General features: G+C 42.0%; 2 protein-coding genes and 1 long non-coding RNA gene across 5 annotated transcripts in view; 1 reads left to right on the top strand and 2 right to left on the bottom strand.

Moving 5' to 3' along the window:
• The window catches only part of slc22a31 (solute carrier family 22 member 31), a 14,261-nt gene extending 8,784 nt beyond the window's left edge, over window positions 1-5,477 (bottom strand). The window contains exons 1-3 of the mRNA XM_034882056.1: window positions 5,046-5,477; window positions 2,107-2,210; window positions 1,689-1,843 (exon numbers count right to left, since the gene is read on the bottom strand). Coding sequence (XP_034737947.1) covers window positions 1,689-1,843; window positions 2,107-2,210; window positions 5,046-5,477 — 691 coding nt within the window. The remainder of the gene's footprint in view (window positions 1-1,688; window positions 1,844-2,106; window positions 2,211-5,045) is intronic.
• A 1,806-nt stretch (window positions 5,478-7,283) lies between these two features.
• LOC117951022 lies at window positions 7,284-7,783 on the top strand. The gene is made up of 2 exons (XR_004658029.1): window positions 7,284-7,637; window positions 7,684-7,783. It is a non-coding gene; the product is annotated as an uncharacterized LOC117951022 (long non-coding RNA).
• A 657-nt stretch (window positions 7,784-8,440) lies between these two features.
• ankrd11 (ankyrin repeat domain 11) overlaps window positions 8,441-19,714 on the bottom strand; it is a 113,218-nt gene continuing 101,944 nt past the window's right edge. For 2 of the 3 annotated variants that reach the window (XM_034881756.1, XM_034881767.1), the window contains exons 9-14: window positions 15,253-19,681; window positions 12,465-15,165; window positions 11,903-12,001; window positions 11,404-11,547; window positions 11,191-11,283; window positions 8,441-11,079 (exon numbers count right to left, since the gene is read on the bottom strand). In XM_034881756.1, the coding sequence (XP_034737647.1) occupies window positions 10,894-11,079; window positions 11,191-11,283; window positions 11,404-11,547; window positions 11,903-12,001; window positions 12,465-15,165; window positions 15,253-19,681 (7,652 nt within the window). In that variant the 3' untranslated portion in view covers window positions 8,441-10,893. The remainder of the gene's footprint in view (window positions 11,080-11,190; window positions 11,284-11,403; window positions 11,548-11,902; window positions 12,002-12,464; window positions 15,166-15,252; window positions 19,682-19,714) is intronic. The other variant, XM_034881776.1, reaches the window with a different exon arrangement.

The raw sequence follows: 19,714 nt of genomic DNA, 5'->3' as shown, positions 1-19,714 counted from the left end.
GGGGGGGGGGGGGGGGGGGGGGGGGGGCATCAGTTCTGTCCCGCTATTGTTTTCTCCTGGCAGGACATCACTGTGAAACATTTCTCTCAGGCCCTCATCCCGCCCAGCACAACATCAGCCAAACCTATAATAACAAAATCTGGACTCAATCTAGCCTTGACCTTGCAGGAATGTGGGAGTATGTGTGTATGTGAAAAACAGAAAATATGTAAAAGTGTAGTTCATTTGAGAATACTACCTAGTACCACCACCTCCCAAGCAGGAATGTGTAGAGTTCCTACAAATGCTTAGTCAGTTCCAGAAAGAAAACATGCTGTATTTGAGACGAAATGTATCACTACCAGCCAGCAAAATCTAATCATAGACAATCAGACAAAGTCATGCTGAAGAAGGTGGGGGTAAAGCTTTACCACAGCTTTAAAGGAGGACAGCTGAGAGGTCGAAGTCAAGAAAAACCAACCAGCTGCCTGCTGTCAGTCAGCACAACACACTTATAGTTACACACCTAGTTATTTCCTTCACAACTCTGCTAGTCTGCCATACAATTACCCGCGCTTAAGCAATTATCTAAGCAGGAGATTAATTGAAACATGTATGAGGCAAACATTAATCTCATTGGTGATATAACCGAGAGACTGTTACAGTTTTGCCACCTCCTATCATCCGGAAAACCGCTGAAGGTAAAACTATGTATCCATCACTTGTAAATAATTGCTTCATATACTGTACATTAAACTGTCATAATGTCTTTTAGTTCTTGACTTTCAGTCACCAGGAATAAACGTTTTAGTTGTTTCTGTTTCCTGAAATAAAGATAAGATGGTAATACAAAGATAGAAAGGACCTATTTGCTTCTGTGAGGGCACAATGGGTTTTTCCTTATCTTTCACTGATAAGACAGTACTGTTAGCTCGGTGGAATGGCTTGTGTTAGGCCGTTTTATTCCGTATTTATCTCACAATCTAAATGTTTTTCTGTTTGTTTTCATTGAGTTAAGAATTAAAACAAATTGTTGCTACTGATTGTGCAGTTGCAACTTAAACAGAAACTCAGAGACCAACAGCATTCTATTCCATAATGGGAATCAGAACAAGGCCATCATGTATTACATTAACAGTATGTAACATTTACATAATATTAGATTTTCTGCAAGACAAAACGTTGTTGCAAACTTAATTCAAACACACTATGGCTGCAGAAGAAGCCTGAATATGAGAAACATCTAAAGTAACTTTTATCAAATAAGTCATCTTTTATATTGAGACCTAAACTTTGAGAACATTGAGAACAGTTGAGGGACATTCCGCCGATTACAATTTTGCATAACAACGAACAAACAACTGGATATACAGTAATGTTCTTTTTTATTTTTGTATCACCTATGTGTCTGTTTTGCTACATTATGTAATTTCTTTTGGTCAGGAACATTTAAATCCCTGTAATAAAGGAAAACAGACAAATGTAATTTAGGAAAAACGTGACATTTGGATAGACGCAGTGCCAGCAAATTACTCAGAGCAAAGCCCAGGAATCCAAAAGTGCTCTCTAAAATAAACAAAGAAGTGAGTGGCTGTGTTTGAGGAAGCTGAGTGTTTTTTTTTTTTTCAATCCACTGGAGAAGTCGATTACAGGACGCTTAACCGCAGGATAAGTGGCACAATAGTGAAATATGTATGCAGGATACTCACTCGCAATGTACGAGGATATGAACACACCAGCGAGCATGGCGCCCTGAGAGAGACGCAGCAGTAGAAACACGACCACGCTGCTGGACAAACACACGGCCACCCCCAACAGGCTGGACAGACTGATGGAGAGGAGGAAACATCGCCGACGACCCAGCCTGAAAATATAATATAGAATTTTCCATCATCCCCAATGACAACTTTATGTAATTTCACTTAAAAAAACTGTTGTTATGCATAACATTTTATAATGATTTGAGGGTATATCTTTTGTCAGTTATCAATCTATCACAAATTGTTTGTTAATTTATATATTTTTTGCACAATCTATTCACATGTCCTCTCGTGTTGTAATGTCTTTTTTGATGTAATGAATATTGAACACTTTGTGTTTCCATATAAAAATACTATTTTTACTTACCAGTCACACAATGTACCAAGAAGGATGTATCCCAGAATCCATCCTGTCATAAAGCAGATATGCTGCAATGGGATCTTCCAGTAGTCATTGCAAACCAGATTCCACTGCAAAGGCAGAAAAAGAAGTTCATTGAGACATTCTCAGACTAAAACAAAACTCAATGTGGACTACAAAGAAAATAGAGAGCACTGGCATTGGATTAAAAAATTGATTCATTGTTATGTAATGTCATGAGCTCAAAGTAAAACCATAATGTTCCATGTGGACAGCAGTCAGCATCAGCATTTTGGGATATTGAACCAACTATCAAAACTGTGTATGCGCTGTCCCTTCACCTATTAAAAGGTTATACCGGTGTTTTTTTTTTTATTCATTGATCAGGCTGACTTCTCTACCCTGTCTGTTGCTCTCAGTCCCAAGCCCATTGGTTTCCACTTAAGATTTACATATCTTTAAACACCGGTAACAAATATATAGTTCAATTCTTATAAAAGGCTCAGTTATTTTCTAAAATGGCTGCGCACTGTAGCTTTTACCAAATGTTACTCTAACGGAAGTAAATTCAGCTTTGGATTAATACACATTTGGTGAGTATTTATGGCAGCAGGATGGTGTATGTGAGTCTACAAATATACTACAATGCCGAGGTTCATTGCGATGAAGGACTGTGTCACCCTGTGTGCCTCATCCATGTGTTCATAATAGTTTTTGAACAACAATGGAGTTATGTGGAGGAATAAGCAATATTAAGTCAATAAATTGTTGGTTTTGGTCGTTTTTGTGGGATATGCTGGCAATAACAAAAATATAGTATATAGTCATCATAGTCAACCCAGTCACACCTCACATTACAGTCATTTTATAAAAAAAACATTTTAGACTTAAACCAGTGGCTACACAAATACAGGGAAACTTGTAGCATTCTATAGAAAATGGATGGCAGTAGGGTACTGACCTACAGACCAAAAGGTCTTTGAGTGAAGTGTATAAATCAGAAATTTGTGGATAACTCCATTTACCTTCTAAAATTTTATTTTATAATCAAAGACATAAAAAGATACATGAACAAATTGTGGCCATGTGATGCATTTCTTGGAATTTGACGCGAACAGACATTTCTGTGTGGAAGCAGGAATGTAGATCATGTTGTTCCTAATTGAGTTGGGATGTCTGCTGACAGCGTTATTACATTAGAACAAAGTAGTGCTGAAAGTAGAGAAAGCCAGAACCTCTACATCTGGTGAGTCACTTATTGTAAACAAATTCTTCTCCACCTACCTATGCCATCTCTCTTTTTCCTTCATCTCTTTAATTTCAATCAGCGATGTAAGAGATATGCTCATTCAGACAATATTCCGTAAAGTTCTTATTAGGGGATGAGGGTCTACTTGTGACCATGCTGAACTTTGCTTTGTGTTTTCCACTTGGTAGGCATGTCATTGTATTTATGCATATGCACAATACAAACATGACATGGTTTTAAAAATAGATTTTGATACAGTGTCCCTGTTCAACTTCGGTTTTCACAGTTTGTAGCCTAATCTAGGTCTCCTGCATAAAATAGTCTGACCTGCTGGTGATTCAATTTTTCCTTTGGTGAAGTTTTCCACTGTGGTCATGTGCAGGGGAAGCTGTTGTTGGTAGAGGAGGCGTTCAGGGTCTCAGGAAGGAACATAGAGGCCTCACACTTCCCAGCATCACAGTTTGTCATTGAGGGAAAACAAGGCAAAAGTCTCCTCACTTTTGATTCATTTCGTTTATTTCACACGTCCTCATTGTATATTTAAACACAATTCCATGAGGTACAATGATCATAAACAGACCGCGTGAAATGCGGAACTCTAAATAGGCTACTAAAAGCTTTTTGGAGGGGGCCCAATAACAAACATACAACAAATAATATACCAACCGAAAACTCAATTTATCATCGACACAATATAGACTTTTATAGGAAAAGTTAACAATAGTAAAAAAAAGATAAATTATCCCAGCACAAATATAGTTCTTAAAGAATCATCAACAATCATATTGATAAGAGCAGTTTTTCTGAGACGTTTCTTGAAGATGGAGACAGAATGCTCACTGCCAGGATCTATTTCTCTGAGGCCATGTTACACAGTCTATAGTCTGAGAAGTTGAGGGGCAATTACCCATAATGACTTAGTCCTGCTAGTCAGCCTCTGCTCTAACTTCTGTGGTTTAGACACTACATCAAATACTCTGATGTTTTTTTGTGTTAGAAAATACTGCACAGACACAGATGTGAGGTGTTTGTACCAGGTCACATTGAGAAATATTGTTGTTAGAAGTCGTTATCTATATTTGTAGACTGGGATGGATCCTTGAGCTGAAGTCCAAGAAAACCGTCCCAGGAGAAGATAAACACGTTTCTACTGTCTATTTACACATGTAGTTGCCCAACAAGACACACTCACATCCCAGTCGTCTGTGTTCAGGCATTGGTTGTTTTAAGTATGTAGGAGACAGTCAAAGAGGAATCATATTCAGCTTGAAAAATCAAACAAAATGTCAAACAGCCCCACTCTATACTTGCATATACAAAGTAGGCTGTTAATGTGGCCTCTGCCTGGTTGAGCTGTCATCTGTGACTCCGGGAAACAAAGTGCCAGACAGCACATTAGTGTAGTCTCGCATTTCTAGATCTCCACAGCGTGTTGGAAAAGTGACACGACCACGGAAATTGTTTCTTAGGATGTTTTGACAGTTTGAATGATTTTAACCGAGTCTAGTGTTGGGATACAAATCAAGATAAAACTAACAACATGAGGAGGAAATGGATCTAGAAAAACAATTATTTTTCATGCAATGCTGTGGCTACACTTCACCACCCCTGGATCTAACTCTTTTAAGAGGTCCAAACCTAAGCAAAACACCCATACATATCTGAACAATGACCTGCAGGCGGAACAGTCTCTTACCTCAGTGACAAAGTTGCTCTGGAGCCCCGCTACATGGGTGTACTCCCACCCTACGGTGCAGGACACCCTCACCCTGGAGACTTTTTCGGAAAGGTCCGAGGAATTTGGTGAGTACTTGAACAATTCACAGTGGCTGAGACCAGTGCCGTTCACCCAGGGGATGGTGAGGTTGAGGTATCCCTGTCTGGAGAAGTTACTGCGGAGGAAAGCGGAGGGCAGAAGCTGTGGGTCGGCTCTGCAGTGATACGACTCCGGGATAAGAGTGTAAAAAACGTCGCTAAATAGATTCAGCATGGCCGCGAAGTTGGGAAACCAGCTGAATAAAACCACGAGTCGGTTGTAGCGTCCATAGCCGCCGGTGTAAGGGAAAATCTTCCTCTCATAATCCATTTCAAAACGAGTGCTCGCTGTAGCAGATGGTTCTGTTGCCATTGCGCATGGAGTGCACACGCTCGACAGCCGCGCGACCAAGCAGCAGGTAAAGCGCGCGGGGACGAGGAGGGCGGAGGCATCTGGGGATCGACCTATGAGATTCCTGCTGGGCTGACTAACTGCTGCATGGACACGGTCATGCTAAACAACACATCACGCTCACAACTCAAGTTACCAGACATCTGTTTCCTAATCATCGCTATTTTGAATCTGTGCGTCCGTGTGACTCGAGTTGGTGATTCATTAGATGGAGTTAATATCGTGACAGCTTGTGGTTAGATTCTAAAAACAGAAATATCACTTTACAATAAAAAACAATGGTTAAAACGAAAGCAGCAGAGGCTGAGGTATCCTGACATTTAGTCCCTTTATTGGTCAAGCACCCTAAAATCTGGATCCTTCATTTCCCATAATGCAATTCAACATCTTTTATCTCCCTGCCCGCTATGTGGACACTAGTTTCAAACCCAACACCTCCCGTTTTAAAATCACCAGAGCCATTGGAGATATTATACAACTGCTTGTATACAATTTCATGCTTTACAACTTCAGGGAATAGTGTTTAAGTGAAGTTTTACTTGACACTGTCTGTAGTGGGATCATGGATCTGTTGAGGTTGGTGGCCTCAAGATTTGCCCTAATGTGTGCACTTTTTCTAGCTCAGTCGTTGACTTGTATTTGTTTTTGCCTTTCTTTGACAAGAAACTGAACAACAAACTCATACTTCATTACACTGAAAGTCAGAAAGGTTAAGGAAAAAAATTAAAAAAAAACTATTTACTATTGTCGATTACAAGCTTGAGAGGTTATTGTGATGTGAACTGAAATCAGATTTTGGTCAGAGAAGTTTAGGTTGAGTGACTGAACTCTTCGAGGTTATATAATTAACAGATGTAACAAATCTGGCAGCCGTCTCAGAGAGGGCCTTTCCAACACATGATTACCTCATCCTGCTATCAATAGAAACGTGTCTCTTGGACCACCATAATAGTTTGGTGGTGTTTATATTGATGTATGTGAATGTGCATTCATTATTTTTAAAAGTACATTTTCAAAAGTGGTCTATTTTTTTCCTTGTGAGTGGATATATTTCGGCTGTTTCAGAAGAGCTTTTGCATCGTGACAGTTGCAGCACAAAATCAAGTACCAGAAGACGGCCGGTAATATTTCAAAATTTTATTAACGAACATAATCTCTGAGGAACAACAGCAGTTCTCGCGCTCTCTGTACATGCAACTGTAGAAAATAACAATTTAGAATTTTTACTTTTTTTCCATCCATCCTCATTTTCAGTTTCTCGCATTTTTATTTTTTTTGTCTTTTTGTTTTGCAGTAAATCAACAACAGCTAGAGGTGAAAGTACTGGATTTCTGTTACAGCACTGACAATAGCATCAACAACCGCCATCATACACCCCCCACCCCCTCTTAGCTGCTCCAACAATATGTACACAAATAAACTACATTGTACAAATAAAAAAATGTTACATTGTTACATCATAATCACCTGCAGCAAGCTGTTGCTGTTAGAACCCCACATTCTACGCAATTTTTCAGACTAGTACAAAGAGGAGGGTGCAAAACGTCCTGGGAGGTTTTATTTACAGAGCTATGTACAGTATGTCTCTTTCACGCATTACAAGGAGGAAAATTTACACAGCGGAGACCAAATTCAACCTAAAACATACCACAGGTGTCAGAAAAAAAAAAGATAATAAATAGGTTATTTCTCACCATTTAAAGAGTAGTTCTCCATGTGTTTCATTAGTCATTTTCCACTCTAAAAAAAGAACAAAAAAATAGCTACAGTCTGGGTTTTAATTAAAAAATAAACAAACTAGAAAAAAGGCTTGAAATCGTGACTCCATAGAATGAAAAAATAGCCATTATGTATATTTATGTCCAGTAAGAAAGAAAAAAAAAATAACAGATCTAAAATAAACATTATGAGTGAATGTGAGGAGTAGAGGTAATATGTTGCTGACTGAGGTGGCACATCTGTATCACCACGGTCAAGTGCTCTACTGTGCATCTGAGGACTGATGTGTGTTTTTGTCTGTATTCAATTTTTATCCTGAAATTACTCTTTTTGTTAGTTTAATATTCACAGGGGAGAATCAACGTGGATGGATGTGTTTTGTCTTTTGCTCTGTGCAGTGGTGTATTACAGACTGTGTGTGTTTGTGTGTGTGTGGGGAGGGGGAGAGAACGCCGGTCACTTGTGTCAACCATCACCATTTCAAGCCTTTGCGGTTCAAATAAATGACTGATTACAGAAGTAAAAACAAAGGCGGGGCTTAAACCGTTGAAAAAGGTGACACATGAAACGGAAAACACACTTGATGTCTTGTAAACAATAGTGAGAGGGCGTGGTCGGTCAGGGCAAGTAACGGTATACATTCTGCTCGATAAGCAACGTGATTGACATGCCACTGGTGCTTCATACAGGAACAAAAAAACCTAAGAAAAACACAACAACATTCAAAACTACATACAATGAGCTAAAAAAACACACAAGGATTCTGTGAACAAAAGACACCATTAAACCTCTTCCCCCAAAACTGTGTAAGAAACCAACAACAAATTAAAAACAAAGAACATGACAAACAGGGGTTTAAAAACCCAATTTCTGGCTATCTGTATCCAAATATGTATGTCTACGTATACCAATCAGGATGCGTGTATCTCTCAAAAATATCCAGGACTATACATCTAGCCACCTTGTCTGCACAGTGTAATAGCAACAACCATTGCACTTGACTAGACATACCATACACAGCTAGTCTGACTGACAGTGTGTAAATAACTTAAAACCTTTCAGATAATATTGCCATCAGGATACATGAGCAGCTCTCGCACACAGACAGGAAGCCTGTGCGGTAGGTCGGGAAAGCTTTTCAAAACCAAGATCCACTAACAAATAGAGAATCAGTAAGTCATCACAAATCAACATTTCAAATGGGATTTTTAAATTGAGAACTAAAAACCAGATCTATTCAGCATTAAGCTATTTCTTTCCACACTGGTGTTTGTGTTAATGTCTGTCCACTTTTTGGTTCGTTCTGAGAAGATTTGAGTCTTGTAACTATCTGCTTGGGCCCGACACAAGAACTTCACAACGGAGTAATATGAGGAAGTAACCTAACATTTAAAATCCCTGACAATACTAGCCAAGCCCCTTGTGGATTAAACGTTGATTTAAAAAAAGACCAATGCCTATTACGATTCAATAATTCACAACCAAACTGATCAAGGTGTTATATTGAAATCGTATAAGGAAATTGAACTCCCTATGGTCTGTGATAAAATTTAAATATATTTAAAAACCTATTCCCCATTGCATTAGGTCACATGTCTAATGCAAAGCCAATTAGTTTCTTGAGTTGTCTGATACACTGACGCCATCCAGTGAGTAAGGTTAGAACAGCACTTAAAAAAATAAGCTACTCACCAATTTTGGACAAAGAGGCTGACTGACAAACCAGTGTCCAAAGTGAGTATGGAATAAAACCTTTTAGTTGCTGTTACAACTTGTCTGCCCATTCAATGTGAAAAGCAGACAAGCTGGAAATCAAACACATAATGAAGTGTTGAAAGACCCGCGTCCTGTTTGAGAAAATGATGTTTTGTGATGATAAGAAATGATTTCAGTCCAATTTTTGTAAATTAAAAACCTATTCATTTGAAACCATTCTACATTAACATGATGATTTTGCTTGTGAATGACATCTCTCACTTTCATCCCACCCATATATATCTATGTGACTTTGCCCAACAATGAGTACATTATTTATTTTTTTTTCACTGAAAAAGGCATTTTCTTGGTTCAAATTTTTTCAGATATAATTGTGTAGTAAAGCAATGAATAATTATCCTTTGTCTATTCATTAAATAAATCCTCAACAACTATTCTGCTACATCTGAGGGACTATATGGTGGTTGGCCGGTGTGAGGCCGGTTTAATCCAGAAGTGTTCTATCAGCTATCTGTGAGTTGTGGTGATCCATGTCCAGGTGAGTTCCTTACCTAAGTCTGGACATCAAAAGATGGGATTATACAACAGTGCACTGGAGTTTTTCTAATACAGAAACGTGTACACATTTTGGCCCATGGATATGGGGGGGGGGGAGGGGGAAAGTGCTGCCCAAAAGTGAACTGTACATAAAAAGATACTTTTTATTTCTTTTGTTTTTTCTACACTTAACTGAGTGATATTACAGTACATAGGTTATTTACAACTGTGCAGTAATGTGTGGCAAAATAAATTATCTAGAAGGCAGCAAGAATACATTGGTTAACGAATATAAAAAACTGTACATAATTTACGGAATACAACTTTTTTTCAATTTTTTTTTTTTTTCAATTAAACTAATATTGGCTCTGTAGTGTTTCAAGTCACTTCCTCAGAAACAATGAAATGCCCAAGTAAAGAAATAGACAAAAACAATATTTCTCCCATCCTGCCAAAGCAAAATGTTTCAATAGTCTCTTTAAATCTCAACATTCGTTTTGTTTGTTTCTTCTGGTTGTCCCGTGGTGTTTTTGCAGTCCATGGCAATCTGATGTGTTTCTGTTGGGAGCAAGCAGGATGGCTGAGAAACTCCGGTCTGTCCTCAGAGATCCATGCCTGTCCTCTTCTGTTTGGCCAGGCTGAGAGGCTGCAGGGTCAGTCTCTTCCTCTCAGACACTGGGCCCTGACGTGCACACACACCGCTAGCCCTAGGCCTAGGTTCTGTTGCAGTGCAAACAGAGAGGGCATCCTCTGGGTATACGGTCTCATAGTCCCAAAACCATCAGCGGCAGGGTCCAGGTACCTGGTCTGTCCATCCCTGCTGTCTTATGTGAAGATTCACATGATGCATCACAGCTCCGTTGACTTCCTCCGGCTTAGCACTGGACTCCAGTTCTCCTGGCCCACCAGGAGTCCAGGGTCAACAGGGGAAGGCTTCACCTCAGTCCCCCCCCCTCCTCAGGACAGGCACCACGCTGTTGGGAGAGCTCTTCTCTGATACCTCCGCCCAGTGGTGGAGTTGGTTCTATTGAAGCAGGGACCAAAAAACTAATGCAGAAAATATATCTCTGTCCCCTGTCTCACCGAAACTGAGCACTGAGGAGTTGTGTCCCGGTGTCGGCGCCTCGAAGCAAAAACGGTATCTGCTTCTCACACTCTGATCAAACAAAAGTGTAAAAACTTTGAGGATGAAAGTGCAAGTTGTGTTTTCTTTTCCCCCAGTAAAAACATGTTTCCTTCTTCACAGAAGGGAATCCAGAGCAAGTTTTTCTATAGAATATAATTTTTCCTGACTAAAGTCCTCTTTCAAACTTGCTAGCCCTTTCCATTCGTTCTGTTCAACGAAGTCTCTTTGAGAAGAAGTTATTCAGACAAAGTTTGCTCTAAATCTGTGAGCACAGTTGTGTCACGCAGGCAGCAGGACAAAGTCGTCGTTGACATCGACCATTGGCACATAGAAGGACGGCACTTCGTTGACACAGAGGGACTTGTGCCCTGCTGGGTCCAGCTCCTGGACCTTCAACTGCCACTCCATCCTTTGCACTGCATTGAGGGCTGCTGCCTCGTGCTGTTGCCGCATCAACAAACATGTCTGGGGGAGAAGAAGCAAGCATAAATCCACTTGGTAGATACATAGTATTATGGTGAAAATGCCTTTCACTGATGACATAACAGCACATCCCTGCAGAGGGCCGATATTTACCTTCATGCGGTCATATTTATCATCCACATCCTGGATCCAGGAAATAAACTGACGAGCGTTGAAGCGATCTCTCACAGATTTGTTCTCATCACCCTGAGAACATACACCAAGTTACAATGTAGATGTAGTAATGGGTTATGTAATACTGGCTGTCTCTAATACATTCAGTTATAATTGACCTCACATTTTAGCGTATATTTCAAAAAAACCTACCTGGCTTTCTGATGGCATATTGTATACTTCAGAGTCCAACAGCATAGTGCAGGCGCTGAATGGCACAGCCTGATTGGCTATTGTCCTGGCTGCTCTGCAGTGGACCCTTAATACCTCCTGCTCACATGAAACAATCAGCTTCTCCTGTAAACGGTAAGCATAGAGAGAAAGGAAAAAATGATAATTATTATTATGTTGGGCACCAGGCTGGTGAGGTAAATAAAAATGGGTCTTCATCAACAAAGTTGCTACGTATGTTTCACAGAAACTGTTCCCTTAGTTAGCGAGAGATGAAATAGATTTGAGTCTGCAATTCACTCTGGCTCAACTTAGGAGTAGGGTGAATGCAGATTTCACTTCGATTTCTATTAAAAACGGTCTTTAAACTTTGATCAAAGAAGTGCTCATAGGGTTAAATGGATGAGTGTTGCTGTACGTTGAACAGGAAGTGAGCAATGATTGAATCAAGGAGAGAGAATATAGAAATGTTATTCCTTACCCGTTCTATGCTGTGCTGCAACCTGAGCTTCCCTCTTACTGCCTCCTGCTGTCTGAACAGCTCCTTCAGAGGTTCTGACAGCGATGGAGGGGGGGCGATCTGATAAACAAACACAACATACCATTATTATATACATTCATCGTAGGGCCCCGCCTCCTCCTTGTTTTTCGATGTTTACAACTTTGAGAGTGAATTGTGGGAACAATAATAAGGTAAAATGTTTGATAACGGCGCCATGAGTGAACACGAATTCATGGGCGTTCATATGCCCAGGCACATTTTGTTTTTGTTTAACAGCAACTGACTGGTGGAATAAGTTATTGTCATTACATATTTTAGAATTTATTTTTGCGTCTGGTGCCGAGTTAGGACCAGGGAGAAGATAAGACCTCCATGTCCCTTAGTGAGCCTAACAAGGCATTTGTGCCGGATGTTTTTTTTTTCTTTACTGCTGTCAAAATTACACAGGTTACCAGAATTAGACTTTCATTTTAAACTTTTGAAACCTACTCACTACCATGGCTATATCACTAGGGAAAAAGGTAAAGACACTATCACTTACCACAGGGATGTGAAGCTTGCTGAGGGGCTTGCCATCCAGCAGGTAGGAGCCAGTGTAGGTCACATATTCAGCGTAACACTGTGGGGCCTGTGGGGTGATGTAACACAGAATCTTCCTCTTTTCCTCAATCTTCTTCCTGATCTGCAAGTACTCAAAGTAAGGGTTGGAACGGTCACTGTGGTAGGGCTCAATATCGTCCAGCTTGATGGCATTGACTACTACAGCCAAAGTCTGTTGAATCATTTCCCTAGTCTGCTGCATGGCTGTGTTTACCAGCTGGACCTGGACCTGCTGCCCAGCCGAACGTGGGAATTTCCTCTTTCGTGGGTGCTGGGTCTGAGATTCCTCTTCATCTACGGGGAGAGGGCGACCTTTTGTTGTCTTATTGATAACCACTGGCGCAGAAGTTGTCACCGAAGTAGGTCCAGACACTGTTGTGGTTGTATTAGATGCAGTAGAGGAGACAGTAAGAACAGGTTCTTTGTCTTTCTTTAGAGCTGGGAAGGAAGAGTTTGTGGTGGGTGTCATGTTTCTAGTAGAAACCGGGTTAATGGTCACCATTGGACTGGTCGTTACAGGGGTGGCCGTGGCAGACGAGGTTATTATGCTGGAAGTAGGAGGGACCGCAGCAACAGACGGATTGTTCTTGGCGCGATTGCGAGTTATTCTTTGAGGGATTTCATCCACCTTCTTGGGAATATCTACAGGGGTGGACACAGTGGTCAGGGTTACTGGCGTAAGCTTGGGTGTGTTCTCTTGAGTGTCTGGTAGTTCCACTGTGCTGGAGAGGGCAACCGCCAGTGGGAGCTGAGGAAGAGGACTGCATGACACCGATTCTGCTATGGGCTCAGACATCTCCTCCTGTCTCACCTCTGACTTGATAGCAGACACTGAATCCATGGTTAAATGCAACGACTCAGAGATGGAGTGGATCTGAATGACATGTTGCTGACTCGGATCGGATTTCACAGATGCATAGAACATACTAGGATCCGACTCATCCGGTTCTCCATAAGGTCCTTTTCTTTCCAACATGTTGTCTTGTTGTGTTGGAGAGAGAGAGCTGTTGTCTGGCAGACTTTGAGGCACAGTGTCCAACTCTTGCTGGAAATTGACATGTGGTGAGGGTACAACTAAGTCTTGCACGGGAAGTTCTCCTAAATCTAAGTCTCCAGCAGGGACTGAAATCTTAGCGAGGCTTGGTAAGTCCACCTCCATTAGATCTGGTTCCTCTCTGTCTGTAATGGTATGTCCAATGTGGGTCGGCACAGTCTTGTTGTGGTCAGCTAGTTCTGGGTCTCGAGACTCAGCTTCTTCAGACTTGTCTGGTAGTGGTAGGTCAGGCAAGGAGAATGGTCCCAGGTCATCCAGTTCACCTGCATCAGCTGAGAACGGGTCTGCCCAGGGCACCACAGGCTCAGGGCCCACAGCTGGAGCTATGTGGCTTTCAGTGGAAGCACTGAAGCTGTGTGTGATCTGTCTGCTGTCTCGTTCTTCACATGTTGACGCAGTGTCCATCTGGTGACTTTCCTCTATGCTAGGCTTGTTGCATTCCTGGAAGAAAGACTCCAGCCTATTGGAGGATGATGAGGTGTTTAAATAGTTGGGTTCCTCATCAATAGCTGTGTCAGGCCTCTCTGGAGAAGAGATGTCAGCCACAGCCTCCTTCTGTTCATCAAAGTCCTCTGGTTCCTCTTTGTGCCACCTATTCCAAGTAGCATAAGGGGGTGTGACAGAGGGATGTCCAGACAAGTGCTGCATATCACTGTCTGAATGGTAGGGACTGGTTATTTTGGAGACAGCAGCCTCTATCTCCCCATAAGTCCTGTTGGGAGATTTGAGGTCCATATCAGGGTTCCAGCCAATGCTGTGATCAAAACAGTTCTCTCCTGGGATGGGTGCAGAGTGTGTGGGGGAAATATCCTGGACCTCTGTTTCCTGCCGATCTGGAGACTCTGCAGGCCAGCTCCTCCTAAGAGGGTCCTCAACTAGAGGGGAAAATGACTGTGGCTCCCTTGTTTGCTCTGGCTCTTCCATTGCACAGTGGTCTCCATCAGCTCTCTCATCCATATCACCTTCGTCCTCAAAGTCCTCCTCGTCCTCTTCATCCTCCTCCTCCTCCTCTTCCTCCTCTTCCTGCTCTTCAGTGACAGAGGGAAGATCTGACAGGACAAGGTTAGGCTCACTGTGGTGAGGCTCAGAGATGTCATCGATGTCCAGAGGTGGCAAAGCAGCAGGAGCAGGAGTTGGCGGTGCAGCGATGTCAAAGCAGGGCTCCTGGGGGTCTGGCCTGTGAACTGGTGTAGAGGGTTTGGGCAAGAAACTGTTGTATACATTGTCATGAAGGTGTTCATTGCCCTCATTGCCAGCAAGAGCTGGCACTGCCACATCTGGTGTTGGAAGAGCTGGCTCCAGCCGAGGGGACAACATTCTAATTGGGGAGAAATAAGGTGATCCCAGGCACTCTAGTCTATCCCCGGTTGCAGATTTGTCCTCTAGAGTTTGGGAGGAAGATGACGGATCAAATTCGGCTGCCGGATCACTCTGCTGTCGAAGGAACTTGTCAGGCTCAGCCTTGAATTCATCCTCCAGCAGCCTGCGGACGTCAGAGGATGCCGAACGACTGACAAGTGGTAGCTGGAGGTTCTTTGCAGGGGTGGGACATGTGCCCTCCTGGAAACTCTGAGAGTTAGAGTACCTGCTGGGTGGACAAAAGAAAGACAAGACATTAGAAAATATGTCACATCCAGTAACAGTAACCACACAGTACATTTGCACGTTTAAATACCTTTCAAAGAAGGATGGAGAGCAGGCATTCATTGAAATTGTCATAGCTGATGAGTTCTGGCAGTCCAGCCCATCCAACATAATGTCGGGGTAATCTTCTGCACTGCAAGATGGTGTACGTGGTGTCTGCATTACTTCCTCAAAGCTGGGGCAGGAGATGACAGATGTTGGTGTGGGGACACCAGTTGGCCTGTTTTGATCTGGCCTGGGAGAGGCAGGGAGGTTCTCCTTTATTTGGTGTCCAGCCAGCCAGTCCTTTGAGTTTTGATCTGTCTGCTGGAACTTCCTGCTTGGGGACATCATTTGGGCCGGCAGACCCACATCCTTTAGCTTCTTCTCTTTAAGACCAGACTCCAGACTGTTGGATTTCTTTGATGATAGCTCACTGCGATTTTTTCGTACTTCCTCTGTGGACTTGGTCTTGTCCTTGAGTTTAGGGTCCCCTGACTTGGGTCTCAGCTTCTCCATCTGCTTCATCCTTTCTTTATGTCTCTTGTGGCGCTCTTCTATCTCCTGGTCTTTAAGACTCAACATTTGACCAAAACTTGTCATTTGATAATCACCATCCACCAACAGTTTTTCACGTGGACGATTATCTTTCCTTACCGTGTCTTTTGACTGAGAGAGCTTTTCACTTTCATCCTTAGTCTTAGATTTCATGTGGTCCATTCTGTTGTCTTTGTCCAATGTATCCCGACTTCTGTCTTTTTTGATATCAAATTTAGGACTTTCTTCTTTTGATCTGTCTTTCAGTACAGTCACCTGTGGGCTATCTTTCAACCCTGACTTCACATCCTCCTTGGAGTGTTTAAATGACCCAAAGCCATCAATGTACTTATTCTTCTCCTCCTTTATTTTTTCCTTGTGTTTCTCCTTTTTCTTTTTGTCCTTCGTCCTATCACTGATGACACCAGTGGCTTTATCCTTTTTGGACATCTCTTTTTCAAATTCCAACGTTTTGTCAAAGTCATCTTCGCCATCTCCCTTACCTCCGTATGGGAACGTGTAAGGGTCTGCCTCTAGAGGCATGGGCTCTTTCTCAAACGGTAGACTCTCTCTGCGGCTGAAGGACTCTCGGATCTCCTCTGTTTTGTCACGTTTGTCTCCTTTGTCCTTCTTGACTTTTTCTTTCTCCCTGTCGTGGCTTTTCTTGGACGAAGATGAAGAGGAATGCCGATGCCTCTCTTTCTCTCTGAACTTGTCCTGGGGAGTAGATATGGACAGGGAGTCTCTCCTGTCCTCAGACACATCGGTCAGGCTGATTGAGTCATAGAAAGTTGTGAGGACTGGCTCATGACCTCGGTCAGTAAAACTATCTGAAGAGATTTCGCTGTTCTTGTCATTGGAGTCATCCTTGTAGTCATTCATAGCTTCCTCCTCCAATTTTTCTAAGAGGGACTTTTCATTCTCGCCACTGCCTTTTGATGGTTTCCTTTCCTTAGAATGGTCCAGCTTTTCTTTATATTTGCTTTTTGTCTTATCATCACTGGTGTCCCTTTTGTCCAACAACTTCTGCTTATTTTTCTTCTCTTGATTTGAGTCCACTGACATTCTGTCTTTTCTTTCCTTATGTTTTACATCTACAGAATCTTTCTTGTCTTTGTTGTGTTTCTCTAGGGAGCCTTTCCTCTCTTTGCCCGTGTCAAATGTGGCCTTTTCTTTCTTCTTTTCTTTGTGTTCTTTGTCTTTTGCCTTTTCTGTGTTATGTTTAGCCTCTGCAGAAGATTTTCTAATTTTTTCTGAGGGGAAGTGATCCAGCTCCTCCTGATCAGGCGTTGAGTCTTTTCTGATGGAGTCGGACACAAGTGCAATGCCACCATTGTAGCTGTCCTCCTCATCATCACTTTCATCAGTGAAGATGTCAGCTATCTTGTACCAAGCCTTCTCGCGAATTTTCTCTGGTTTTCTTTCCTCTTTCTTTACCTCCAAGAAATCCTTCTCCCTATCAGCATGTTTGTCTTGAGATGTCTTTTCTTTCTTGTCCTTGGGCTGATCTGAAGACATCTTGCGATCTTTGTCTTTGCCATGAGACTCTTTGTGTTTGTCTTTAACGCCCTCCTTCTTGTCTTTGGTGATCCGGTCTGCGTCCTTTTCCTTGACAATTTTTTCTGCTGTGCTTTTCTCGCTCTTATCCTTTTCCTGATCAGCTCCTCTGTCTTTTGTTTTCTCTTTGTGCTTGTCAGCTTTTGTCTTTTCTCGCTTTTCTATTCCGTCACCCTTCTTTTCTTTCTCCTTTCCAGAGTGGTTTCTTTCTCTGATTTCACATGATTTACCGACAGCATCAATTTCTTTAAAGAAAGTATCATTGCTATATTCATCTCTTACAGATTCCTGCTTGATTTTGATGTCCTTTCTGTCCTTCATGAAATCATATGAGTCTTTACGGTCTCGACTGTTTTCTAGAGAGTCCTTGTCTTTTTTGTCTTTGACTGTTTCTGTGGACTCCTTCCGCTTCTTTTCTTTTTCCACTGAGTGACTGGAGTTTAATTTTTGTTTTTCTGACCAGTCTTTTTTCTTTTCAATTGTCTTTTCAGAGGAGTCTTTGTCTTTCTTCTTGGAAGTGGCTTCTTTCTCTGATCTCTTCTCACTGTGATCAGATTTTTTGTCCTTAACTTTGTTTTCTTTCCTTCTCGTCTCTTCCTTAACAGTCTCCACAATTAGTTTAACAGCGTTGTTGGCTTTGTATTCCTTGTACTCTTTGACAGGAGCGTCCCAGCTGTCATCTCCATACAGGGAGGAGCCAGAGGACATCTCGGAGCCCCATCTGTCATGATGGTCATCGGAGGCACTGAGCTTTGTGTCCTCTAAGTTGAGGAAACGGTTGTTGACGTCATAACCTTCATACTCAGGCTCTTCCTTCTGTGCTTTGTCTTTTTTACATTTGTCTTTCTCCTCCTTGGTGTTTTTCTCCTTGTCCACCTTTAGATGTTTTTCCTCTTTCTGCTCACTTTTCCTGTCTGTTTTTGAGGATGACTTCTCCTTGGACTTTTTCTTTTTCTCCTCTTTGTGAGCCTTTTGTTTCTCCTCCTTGGGTTTCTCCTTCTCCTTGACAGATTTTACAGGCTTCTCCCTCTCGTCTTTGTTGGTCTTGTCCTTGGTGGAGTCCTTTGTTTTCTTATTTTTCTCCTCTTTTACTGATCTGTGCAAGTCTTTTCCAGATGACCAATCCTTATCCTCAGACTTGCTTTTTGAAAGTCTATCCTCTTTTTTTGAGTGGTCTTTTTCATGTTTGGATAACTTGACCTTGCTCTCAACTGGCGATTCTGACTCAACAATTAGAGACTTCTGCCTTGAATCATCAAAATCAAAAGAGTAGCTCTTGACAAATTTCTCATTCATGTCTTGATTGAGCACCAGACTAGGAGCTTTGTCCTTTTCCTTATTTTTGTGCTTGTGTTTCACTTTATGCTTTTTCAGCACTTTGCCATCTACATCGGTTTTGGAGACCGCACTGTCTGCATTGGAGGTTTTGTAGAGCTCAGAATTCTTCTTGTCTATTGTACTGCTGTGCACATTGTTATTCTTCTTTTTGTTCTCCTGCACTTTCCTCTTAACTTGTTTTATTGACTCTACACTGGAATCAGCGGAAGAGTAGTCAGACTCACTGGACAGTCTTGTTCTGACAGAATCTGAGAGAGAACTGACGTCTGACCATGTAGGAGATGACACAGTTTTCCAGCCATCTGTCCTCCACTGCTTCGGATGCTGTTCAGCTAATGATGGAACTTGTTTTTGAGAGTTCGAGTTTCCATGGGATGAGGAGGAGGATGCGTTGAAGCCAGGGGAGTCTTTTAGGCTCGTTGCAGAAGAGTCCTTTATACTGTTTGAGCCCTTATCATCCTCACTCTCCATATCTCCACAATCAGAGTCAGATGTACAGAATTTGTCATTGACTTTACCAAACCTGACTTCTTTACTGACATTATTCTTACTATCCTTCTTCCGTTTCTTTTTTACTTTGTTCTTGTCTTTTTGTTGTTTAGAGCTCATGCTGCCAGAGTCTCTGATCTTGGTATTTGTTTGCTGGGCTTGCCGTGGCGTAGGTGCTGGCGTGAAACACGTCCTATCATCCTCGTCTGAACTGTTACTGTCAGAGATGATCCGCCTGACAGTTTTCTTTGGTGTGAGCGAGTTGCTTTTGGAATAGGTTTTAACCTCCATCTTGGGTATGGCGGTGAAGCTGTTGGCCTTGGGTACTGGTTCCTTACGGAAGTCTTTTTTCAAGAGGTGTTTATCATCCACAGGAGGAACACGTTCCTCTTCATCATCCTCATCAAATTCATATTCATCCTTGACAGGCGTGACAGCAGATTTAGGAGGGTCTACAGTTTTCCCCTTCAGCTTCAACTTCTCAAACTCTGAGTCTGTGTTATTGCCATCGACAGAGCTGGACGGGGCAAATGAAGGGGCATCTTCCTCCTCTGAAGATTCTGTGGAAAGTAAAAAGAGGCATGATCAATTCA

This window comes from Etheostoma cragini, chromosome 1 (genome assembly GCF_013103735.1).
Source record: "Etheostoma cragini isolate CJK2018 chromosome 1, CSU_Ecrag_1.0, whole genome shotgun sequence".
Classification (NCBI taxonomy): Eukaryota; Metazoa; Chordata; class Actinopteri; order Perciformes; family Percidae; genus Etheostoma; species Etheostoma cragini.
This window is presented reverse-complemented; position numbering and strand designations above follow the sequence as displayed.